Source organism: Arachis stenosperma, chromosome 7 (genome assembly GCF_014773155.1).
Source record: "Arachis stenosperma cultivar V10309 chromosome 7, arast.V10309.gnm1.PFL2, whole genome shotgun sequence".
Classification (NCBI taxonomy): Eukaryota; Viridiplantae; Streptophyta; class Magnoliopsida; order Fabales; family Fabaceae; genus Arachis; species Arachis stenosperma.
Genome location: NC_080383.1, coordinates 22,733,076 through 22,745,105, shown reverse-complemented (window position 1 = coordinate 22,745,105; position 12,030 = coordinate 22,733,076). Strand labels below are relative to the sequence as shown.

General features: G+C 36.6%; 1 protein-coding gene across 1 annotated transcript; it reads left to right on the top strand.

The window, feature by feature from the left end:
• The first annotated feature begins 8,988 nt into the window (after positions 1-8,988).
• On the top strand, positions 8,989-9,552 carry LOC130939567 (protein FAR1-RELATED SEQUENCE 6-like). The gene is made up of 2 exons (XM_057867659.1): positions 8,989-9,242; positions 9,330-9,552. Exons 1-2 carry the CDS (start codon positions 8,989-8,991, stop codon positions 9,550-9,552), a joined length of 477 nt encoding a protein of 158 aa, XP_057723642.1.
• The last annotated feature ends 2,478 nt before the right edge of the window (positions 9,553-12,030 follow it).

Genomic DNA, 12,030 nt, shown 5'->3' with positions numbered 1-12,030 from the left:
TTTCCTTTCTTATAAGAAAATCTCAATCAGAAACTAACAACGCAATCAAACAACACAATCATTAATTCAGCACCAAAATCCATTCTCAAATGTAGCACGCCAGAACAAACACAGGCAAGACAGACAAGGAAAGCACAAATTGGTAGCAGTTACAACAAATAGTTCAAGTAACAGTTAAGAACAGTTTAGCAATTAGGCAAACCAAAACAAGTTCAAACCCAAGCAAAGCATACAGATGCATATGATGCATGCCTGTCCTAAGGCTGATGAGGCTCATCTGTCGGTTATCCAGCCAATCCGACAAGTCTGAATTGTCCTTAGACTGTCCCCGGACGTGCATCCCCAAGAGTCTATGCATAGTTTTTTTTCAAATAATCAATAATGCTCAATGGGGGTAACATTTCCGGAAATTTATATAGTGCCCGGTCACACTTACATCGTAGGGTCAACAGAGTATCGAGTTTTCAACCTAGTACACGTGGTGGCGAGCCACGACACTTAATCCAGGAAACCTCGTATCTCAGATATTTCAAATTCATAAGTCAAATGAATAATTCAAAGATCATATCTCAACATTCTCAATCCATATCTCAACATCATCATCATTCATCAATCCAAATCTCATTTCTTAATTCTTTCAAAAATCATATTTCAAAGAAATCCTCATCATCCTTTTTTCCATTCCGTTCACTAACAATTTTCAATCCAAAACATAACTTCTCCTCTGATAAATGAAGTAATCTTAAGTCGTAACAATACTTAAAATTAAACCTTTAAAAATAACTAATTCAAATGAAACTTCTAATTTTATAAAATTTTGGCAGCATCTCCTCTAAAATTCGGATACTGCCACCCTTTTCGGGTCCCATCCAAACATTTCTCAAACCATTTCCAAATCTCAATCACTTTTCAAAATTCAACCAATTTCAATATCAAATTATTTTCAAACCAGACCAATTCCAATAATAAAACTCTTTTTAAAGTCAAACCAACTCAAGTATTAAATCATTTATAAAATCAGACCGACTCAAAATCAAACTGCTTTAACTTCAAACCAAGAAAAACCACTTTTCCTAATAATAAAGTAAATAACTTTTCAAATCCACTTCTTATCAACAACCATACTTCACTCAAGCAATCAAGCACCCAATAATCTAGTCCAATAAACCATCACATCCACAAGACAAATATAATCATAGAAATATATCTTTTTGCATCAATATCTATTTATCACAACTCTGTAATGTAAAATAGATTTTAAGAAAAACCCTACCTCAATTATTCGCAATCCACATAATTAAACGCGTTGAATTCCTTTTCCCCCCGGCTCATCATAGCGGCAGCCACAACCGCGGCTCCAAACCACTTTTGTAGCAACCATAGTTACTCTAATCGCAATAAGAAATAACCGAAACTCAATCAAATAGCAAATAGCGTTGCAAAACCCCAGCCACATAATAGAACAGCGACTAAAAGAGTTTCGAAGCAAGAATGACTTATGATACCAACAAGGAACTAAAGTACAGCTCAGCCGCAACTTCAGCGGTTAACTCCGGCAAGCGTCAACGGCAATGGCTTCAGCCCGTAGCGGAAAAACTCACTACAACATTATCAAACATATACGACTCAAGCGACGACCCTTACGGTAACAGATTTTGACGAATAAGGAAGATAAACCAGAACAGGGCTAGAGCTTATCAAGAAAACAGAAGCTTCAATGGCGGTTTCCGACGGCAACAGTGGCAGAGATGGCTCGACGGCGACGAAGCTGGCTTCCTTCCCTTCCATCCCGTTCTGGTCATGTTTCCCTCTTCTCCTCTAGTCAGATCTGCGTCGACAGCGGCTCGGCAGTGGCGAGGAACGGCGACGAGAAGACCTCGACGGCGACGGCAACGACGCGGGCTCCACAGACGGCGACGCCTCCTTCTCCTCGCGCGGCTCTCTCCTTCGGTTCTGAGCTTTCTCGCGATGGTGACGAACGACGCGGTGTGTGGTGGCGCTGGCTTCATGGCGAGAAGGACGGCAGCGATGGTGAGCTTTATCTGCGGCAAGGAACGACAGAACGACGTTGTGCTTCTTCTCCTTTGGTTCCCTCCTCTGCGTCGGTGCTAATCAGCGATGGCGGCGAACAGCCCGGGCCACCAGCGCTGGCCGTCTCCCTCTCCTCTCTTCTCTGACTCTGTTTCTCCCTCTCTCCCTCAACATTTTCTTTCTTTTGTTTTTTCTAATATGTTTAGGAAATGAAAGAAAACGAGTGTGGCAACTAGGGTTCATTTGGAATAGAGATAAAATGTGTGTTAATTAGGATTAGGGTTTGTATATGGAATTGGAGATTTTGGGTTTAATTTGAGTAAAATAATTTTTAATAAAATTGGAGCATAAAGTATTAATATTTGAAAAACTAATTCAATCTCTAAAGTTACTTTAAAATATTGTTTGTGGTATAAAAACACTAATTGATTCTCAATAAATTACTCTAATTGAAAATTCATGGTAATATAATTAATTTTTTTCTTTATCTTTAACTAATGTATTAAATGATATAAATTAAATTATCTAAAATCAAATCATATAAAATTCTTTATATTTCATAACTACCAATTTTATAATTTAAATATAAAAAATAATTCAATAATTATAAAATTAGACAAAATTCTAATTTAATAGCCAAATCTCATTATTTTCAAATTTCCAAAACTTTAAATCATAAATAGAAAAATAATCCATAGGTGTAGAGTTTGGATAAAAACCTTAGTTTATTTTAAGTCTAATTAATTGCCTTTAATTATTTTCAATAAAAATAATTTCTGAAATTAAAATCATAAATAAATATATAATTTGAAATTGATTTAAAATAAAACTTTTCAAAAGTCTTAAATCTTACAAGTAATTATCAACTAGTTTTGTTAGCTTAATGTACTTTTTTTATCAAAATTTTTTTTCCATGGTATCTAATGTAGGTTATTATTTAACAATAACAACTCGCTATCAAGGTTAATAATTAAAAACTGAATTGTGAAGAGTGATATAATTTCACCAAATATATGTGAGGCTATCTACATGTATATTTAGAAATTAAGGGGAACCCACTAATCATTACAAGCAACACACCTCAAGACAAGTGTGTTATTCTTTATTATTTATTTGTATATCTTATTTTGAGATAACGTGTATAAGTATAACACACATCACTTTCATATCAACATACGTCTAATGTCATCTGATCTTAACATTACCCTCTCATCGCATTAATACATCATGTCTACATTCTATCGGAAACATTTCGAGGGCATCAGGATCACCGATGCACCATTTATTTTAATAATTAATTTTAATTAATATATATTATATATTTTTTTATAATTAATAGTTAAAATAATTAGTGTATCAGTACTCTCAGTATACTTAAAATGTTTTCCATTTTATATATATATTTCACCATTTAATTATTTTCTTCTAAAATTTCATGTACATCAAACCTCGATCAGATAGTAATCATGTACATGAGCTTCGCATATTAGTACAGATTTTCAGAAAATAATAGATTTAGGCTTAGTTTGGAGAAGTGTTTTAAAGGTGTTTTTTTAAAACATAAATTAAAAAATAATGTGATTGTGTTTGTAATTTTTAAAAAATACAAATATTTTTAAAAATACGTAAGATAAAATTTTTTAAAAATAATTTGTACTGATCACAAATAAAAAAATCTAATATAATTTTATATATTAAATAATTCTTAAATTTAATTCTTATACTTATATTTATTATAATATTTTTAAATTTTAAAAATTATTTTATTAAAAATAATTATTATTATTTATATTTATCAAAAATAATTTTTAATTTGATTTATTAAATATAAATGCTATAATTTTTATAAAATTATATTTTAAAAAAATTAACTTTTATAAATTACTTTTAAAAAAAATATTACCAAGTCATAGTTTTAGTGGAAGCACTAGACTTTGTTGATTACATTTAGGGTTAAGTATGATTTTGGTCCCTAACGTAGGGGCTGAAAATTTATTTCGTCCCTCGCCTTTTTTTCGCTCGAAAATGGTCCCCAAAGTTTCAGTTTATTGTAAAATGGTCCTTCGGACAAAAATACCCCTCCCTCTCTCCCCTCTTCTTCCTCAACCAGAAACAGAAGCAGAATCCCAAATGCAGGCAGAGGAGGAGCAGCGGCGTGGAGCGGTGGCGGCGGCGGCGTGGAGCTGTTGCGACGGCGACCTTCCCTCTTCCCCCTTTCCCCTCTTCCCGAAACAACACCCCCTCCCCCCGTCTCGGCAGCGCTGTGTTTTCTCCCACCACCACCATCAGAACCCACCACCACCACCACATCATCATCATCATCATCATCATCATCATCAGAAGAAGAACAGCACCTAAACCACCAGAATAAAACCACCACTAACACCAGAACCCACCACCACCACATTATCATCATCATCATCATCATCATCATCATCATCATCATCAGAAATCCACAACAATATTCCACAACAAATTTCAACAACAACAATATTTCACAACAAATTTTAAAAAAAATCCAAAAATTTCACAAACAAATCAAGTTCACAGAAGAAGAAGAAAGAAGAAGAAGAAGAATTGGTGGTGTGGTGGTGAGGCGGATGGTGGTGGTGCGGCAGGGGCGATGGTGCGGTGGAAGAAGAAGAAGAAGAAGAAGAAGAAGAAGGAGGTGGTGGTGGCGGCGCGGTGCGGTGCGGCGGTGGGTGCGGGAGAAGAAGAAGAAGAAGAAGTGGCGGATGGCGGTAGGTGTCGGGCGGCGGTGCGGCGACGGGAAGAAGAAGAAGCGGCGGGCAGGCGCGGCGGTGCGGCGGCGATGCGGCGGCATGGATCCCCTTTCTCTCCCCCCTCCACCCTCCCCCTCCCCTCCTTTTTCTCTCCCCCCCTTTTCTCCCACCCACCCCGCTTCTGTATCCCCCCCTCCCCCCCTCTTTTCTTTCTTTTTTTCTTTTTTTATTTATTTATTTTATATTTATTTTATTTTATAATTTTTTTAATAAAGGGTAATTTGGTAATAAAAAAATATAATTGGTAAAAAGGACGATTTTAAAACAAACTGAAACTTTGGGGACCATTTTCGAGCGAAAAAAAGGCGAGGGACGAAATAAATTTTCAGCCCCTACGTTAGGGACCAAAATCATACTTAACCCATTACATTTATTATTTGGAAACTCTTAATATAATTTAATTTTAGACACCAAAATGCTAAATTGCTAATTAACCAATAATTAAGCGTGTCGGCTCGTCGCTATCATAATGTAATTTATTACATTTTAGGCCCAATGACTTCTCCATGTATTCTTTTTTTTTTTGGTCAAGATGCACGTATTCTTTAATCATCGAATTTCCCAAACTGGTTCCAAAACAAATAAAAATAAACAAAAACCTTCACCGAACTTGCGTTTTCATGTTTGGGCAATGTGGGCAAAATTGAAGAAACCAAAATCCAAAGAGATTTCCTTTATCCTGATGTTGTTTGGGCTCTTGCCTTGTTCGGTCTTTCCATAGACCTAGGCCCAAAAAATTGGTTGTAACTTCTAACCAATTTAAGTTGGTGTAGTCGTTAGTTCACTAGTCCGCTTAAATAAGTGTCAGTAGTTCGAATATTACCTTGTGCATACAGCAACTCATTGATTAGTAGATAATCCTTAAATAAAACTCCGATCTGTAATAAAATATTCATTGACCATAGTGCTACACTTAGATATGTCCCTTATAAGTTACAACTTCAATGATGCCCTCCATCACCCATAATACTACATCAATAAGGTTGCATTTGGTTCTGAGAACAGAATAAGATAAGATATTAAGAATAAGACACAAAAATAGAGACACAAAAATTAATGTTCTTGTATTTTGTTTAGTGATAAACTAGAATAAATTATGAAAGTCTAATTTATTCTCATTTTTTTCATTCAAAAAATTTGAAAAGGGAAATATAATAATAAAAAATTAACAAGAATAATGAAAAAAATAAAAAATAAGTTATATCTCTTGTTAGTGTCTCTGTGTCCTTTCTATCAAGATGGACATAAAATACAATAATTTAGTGTCTCTAGACACAATGTCTCTGTTCATGTATCATCAGTCAAACACAATTTTGTGTCTCTGTGTCCCTGACTTAGTGTCTCGTGCCTGTAAACAAACACAGCCTAAGGTACTGTCTTTATATACTTGAAGTTTAGGTTTCTTTCAATTATTGGGTTAAGTATGATTTTGGTCCCTAACGTAGGGGCTAAAAATTTTTTTCGTCCCTCGCCTTTTTTTTTGCTCCAAAATGGTCCCCAAAGTTTGAGTTTTTTTTTAAAATGGTCCTTCGGACCAAAAATGCCCCTATCCTTTCTTCCCCAAAATCATGCCACCACCACCACCACCAGAACCAGAACCAGAACCACCACCCCCCACCCACTGTCACTCCATCACCATCTCCATCACACCAACCAAAACTCAGAAAATCAACATCATCATCGTCATCCTCATCAGAATTCAGATCCAAAACTCAGATCCAGATTCAAACTCAGACAAACAAAAACTCAACTCAGAAAATCATCATAAAAAATTCAGAACTCAACTCAGATAAACAAAAACTCAGATCCAGAAATTTCACAAAAAAATTCAATTAACAGAATTCACAGAAGAAGAAGAAGAAGCGGCGGGCGGCGGTGGAAGCGGCGAGCGGCGGTGGATGCGGCGGCGGGAAGAAGAAGAAGAAGAAGAAGAAAAAGTGGGGGCGGCGGTGGGTGTGGTGGCGGAAGAAGAAGAAGAAGTGGGGGCGGCGGTGGGTGTGGCGGCGGGAGGAAGAGGAAGAAGAAGAAGAAGAAGAAGAAGGCGGTGTGGCGGTAGGCGGGGGCGGCGGTGCAGCGGCGGGCGGGGTCAGCGGTGGTGCAGCGGCGGGCGGGGACAGCAGCGGTGCAGCGGCGGTGCATGGGTCTCCTTTCTCTCCCCCCCTCCCCCTTCTCTCCCCACCCACCCCCGCTTCTGTATCCCCCCTTTCTTTCTTTTTTTTTCTTTTTTTATTTATTTATTTTATATTTATTTTATTTTATAATTTTTTTAATAAAGGGTAATTTGGTAATAAAAAATATAATTGATAAAAAGGACGATTTTAAAACAAACTGAAACTTTGGAGACCATTTTGGAGCGAAAAAAAGGCGAGGGATCAAAAAAATTTTCAGCCCCTACGTTAGGGACCAAAATCATACTTAACCCTTCAATTATTTTTGTAAGAGAAAGTATAGAGAAATAATACATATAGTAAACAACGCGAATAACATATTAAAAAAGGAAGCTAAAATTAAATTTAAAATTCAGATTCTTAAGTAATTAATTATTATTAGATTTTAAAATTTGAAAATTAGGATTAGCACCCCTAAACATATTCACACTACATACGGTTACTTTCAATCTCACCGTAACAGCATTTTTGACATCCGCTGCATAGCTTACATAGTCCCCCTCCGGTCCACATCCACAATTCGCCGTCGTCGCCAAAGACAGCTTTGTGGCAAAGTGCCTTTCCTTTTGAGAACACCGCTGTCCCTACACCAAGTGCAACTGCAGCCGTACTTGTTTCACGATCCCGTGCTCCCTCTATCACTCTGATTCATGACACCAGGACTGCCGCCGTAGCTGTTGTCTTGTGATCACGAGGGTGGTGCCGCCGCTACTATCCCAAGCTCATTACCGTGTTTCGTGTTGAAGGCGTGCTATTGGGACCATTGATGGAGTCATTAATGGGTAAAGGAGGTTCTAATGCCCCATCATCCTGCATCAGTGTTCATTCTAATCAATCAAATGGTAACATTGTGAATTTGATCGTTGATGAGAGTCAACGTGATGACATGATATGCAGTGAAAGTTTTATTCGCATGCGGATGTTTATTTTTCATGCAAATGAAATTCTTTTCCTAATGCAAATGGATTATTATTTTATATTTTATATGAATTTTGTTTTATATGCCTATTACTTTTTGGAGCTACATTGATTACTGTAACTTGAGAGTCAAAACAATTTCAATGAAAGAACAAAAATAATAATAATAATTTTTTTTGTTTAAAAAAAATCCTTATACATGTTAAATAAACAAAAATTTTGATTTTATGTTAACATTTTAGAATTTAAAAAATAAAAAATTTAGGATAGTTATTTTTTATTGGATGATTTAGTACAATTGGATGTCTCTTGCTGTGTGTTTATGTGAATTTTTTTGTCGTTGACTGGTTATTTATTTTTCTGATATTTACTTCATAGTACGGTATCTCAATTGATTTCTTTGTTTGTCATTGTTTGTTTGTGTTTGATTGCAGGTCGTGGAAGTTACGGACGTTACTGAGTTAAAAAATGATGAGACGAGATCGAGTCATGAGGTTCAAAGTATAATTTATTGTTGATTTCACAATAACGAGATTTTAGAATCCACTATGAATCATCTGTGGCAATGAGCGATGTTTGTTGTGAATTAATATACAATTATCGAATCACAGTAGCCTTCGTGAAGATAAAATACCAAAAGTTGGATTGTGGTTTGATTCTCTGCAACTGGCACATAAAATTTATGTGACCTATGCAAAGAAAGTCGGTTTCGTAAATAATATTAGGGACACAATATTTGACAGGACAACAAAGGCATTCAAGAAATCGATTAACCAATCTATTCATTGTAATTGGGAAGGTTTTCGCGAGTTTCGTGCGAGAGCAGCAACACGGAAGAACACGATTGTAGCCATGGGATGCGGAACAAGGATATATGCAAAGTTCGAGAGGAGAAGGAAAATTGGGTGTTGTTGAAGGTAGAATTGAGGCACTCGCATCCATGTTTTGCTAAAAAGACGGTGCACTACCACGAGTATACCGAGCTGACTATGCATGCTAAGTGTGTGATTGAGGAAAATGATGAGGATGGCATATGACCCAACAAGACATACCTAGCACTGGCTAAGGAGGTTGGTGGGTCGTCGAACATGGATTTCTCAGAAAATAATGTGAGAAATTACATTACAACCAAACTCCGGTCTATTAATGTCAATGCGAATGTTAAGAAGATGTTGAATTACTTTATGCGAATGAAAGAGATCAATCCAAACTTCTTTTATGCAATAAATATTGACGATGATTACAAGTTCAGTTATGCACTCTGGTTAGATATAAGGTGCAGGGCATCGTATGAATATTATAGAGACGTGGTGTCATTTGATACCACATACAGGACAAATAAGTAATATGTATTTACGTTGGAATTGCTAAAGCCTTTTTTTGTTTTGTAATAGTCGGATGTTCTTACATGTAGTTGTTGTTCGTGTAGGCATGGATTACCGTTCGCATCCTTTGTCAGTGTCAATCACTATGGAAAGTCTACTCTTCTTAGCTGTGCTCTACTAAGGAACGAGAAAATTCCTAGTTTTGAGTGGGTGTTCACGCAATGGGTAAAATGCATGGGAACTGCACCACAGGGAATCATCACAGATAAGTGCAAGACCATGTTTGGTGCAATTAGGAAGGCCCTATCCCACACTCACCACCGATAGTGCATCTAACACATATTGAAGAAGATATCGGAAAAGCTCGAAGGTTATGCTCATCAGTTCGGAGAGTTAAATGCTAAATTGAGCGAGATTGTATGGAATTCTTGTTTGGTTGAGTCATTCGAGGATGATTGGGCTGAATTCATAGATGAGTACAACCTAGATCACAACACATGGCTATCAGATTTATTACTTTAAAATTATATCATTTTTTATTATTGCTTATGTCTGTGATATGCTTGATCTGAAAATATGTTCTTTTCTTGGTTTTTTGCTGGATATGTAATTGTGGTCCTCTGGTTGAGCCTAACTGGCGCTATGGATGGTTTGTTTTGTGTAGACCTTTACAACGACTGATGAATGTGGTTTTCAATCTTTTTCAAAGATAAATTTTTGGCTGGTATGAAAAGTACACAAAGGAATGAGAGTATGCACTCGTTCTATGGAGGATTCTTACATAGTAAGACTAGCTTGGTTCAGTTTGTCCATGAGTACGACAATGTTCTTGGGAACAAGGAGCAAAAAGAACTGGAAGATGATGCTGCTGACTCCAAAGGAGTTATCCTGTGTGCATCTAACTCTGCCGTTGAGATACAATTTCAACAGGAGTACACCAGCGATATGATTAGGGAAGTCCAAACAAAGTTCGATAAAAAAAGGAGATTGCACCATCCATGCCTTTTCACAAGAGGGTGTCTCGGTTTGTGTAAAGGTGGAAGAAGAAAAACTAGTTAATGAGATGTCTCGGTACATTATCTACGATGTTCATTTTGACCGTTCGACTTAGGAGGTTCAATGTGAGTGTAACATGTTCGAGAGTTCAGGCATACTGTGTTGTCACTACCTTATTGTGTTTTTATCTTATAAAGTGAATAGAGTACCTGCCTACTATGATCTCCCCCGTTGGAGCAAGAACATAAAGCGCAAGCACGTCTATATTAAGAGTAGTCATGATATAAGTTGTTCGGATGAGAGTCATAACTTATTCAGAGGGTTATGTGCACACTTCTTTAACGTCGCTCAAGAATTCATGACTTGTAATGAGGAAGCAGCCATATTGCATGTTGCTCTAGATGATGCAAGGACCAAGCTGACTGATTTCCATACCAAGATGCAGTCCAAAAGTGTTTTGATGATACCCACGATAGCATGGCCACAGAAAGTCAGTCCATGGTTGGCGTAGCAGATATCCAAGGCCCATTAATAATCCCCACGAAGGGCTAGCCAAAAACTAAGAGGTTTGGAGCTGACATGAACAGGTCAATCAAGAAATCTGTGCAAAGGAGGAAGCGGAATTTAGCCCCGGTATGTGTATGCATTAATTAAATTTGGACTTTTTGTTGAGATATGTTTGTGGAGTTAGTGACTTGTTTTTGTTTGTGTGGGAATTTTTTATGACAATCGTTTAGAAGCCTCAGGAAATAGAGGGCTGGATAATCCAAAGCATAATTATAAATATTGTCTCTAAACCAATATAAACATAATCCAAAACACTCAATTTTCATCTTCATACTCTTGTAAGTTGGGTTGGGAGAAGTTGAGTTTTGGCAAAAAAATTACAAAAATACTCCCTTGTCAGAAAAGCTCAGCTCGTCGGGGAAGTCTGCTCTGCCCCACAATGCCCGCGGTTTAAGCGGTGCGGGTTAGGCGGGCTATTGCTATTTGGCAGTCCCAATTTTTCAGTCCGACCCACCTTTTTGGCAGGTTATGCGGGTCGATCCGACGGGTTTAGTCCCGATTGTCACCCTTAGTTGGATGCATCTGTTAGACAGAATGAATCGCAAGAATTTGGGGATTCATGTCTTTATTAAACTCTTTTAGGAATAGCTAGTCTATGTTTAATATGGATTCCACACGTCTATTTTTATGCTAGTGATTGTAATTTTTTTATGTTAAACGGAATGTTTTTTGGTCAATTCAATTAGTTGTTTCTTATCAAATAAGTCAGATGTTCATTTTACTATGTCTTTGGATGGTTATTTTCATTATGATGTGGATGTTTATTTGGGTATACCATTAGTATTTTACTTGATTTGCTTCGTGCTGCATGCACATGCTCTGTATGTTTCTCCTGTTATATGGTTTGGATTGTATTTAGTTTAACATTTCTTGAATCTAAGTTGGGTTCGATGTATGACATTTAGATATGAGTGATTAAGTTAGAAGACTTTGTTAGAAAACATTGTGAGCATGGGGCCTATTATCAAAAAATTTTTACTAACACGCTAAATCCTAATTTAGTCATTTACCTAAAATATAATTTAATAAATTGTAAAATATATGTCACTGTTAAATTAAGTGTCTAACAAATGAGACAATTAATGGGTATCTTAGAAGTTGTGGTCAATCTAAAATATGTCGGATGTTCATTTTATTAGTTATGCAGATGGTTATTTTCATTCTAAAGTAGATGTTTATTTGATTTGGATTGGATTTAAGTTAATTTTGCCAGGTTTTGCAACAATAAAATCATCCAAGTTA

What these genes read in the sequence shown, in the direction of transcription:
- LOC130939567 (XM_057867659.1), top strand. Translation starts at nt 8,989, where the DNA reads ATGGATTTCTCAGAAAATAATGTGAGAAATTACATTACAACCAAACTC. An exon ending in ACCACATACAGGACAAATAA is followed by an intron (nt 9,243 to 9,329) that starts GTAATATGTATT and finishes TTGTTCGTGTAG; the next exon opens with GCATGGATTACCGTTCGCAT.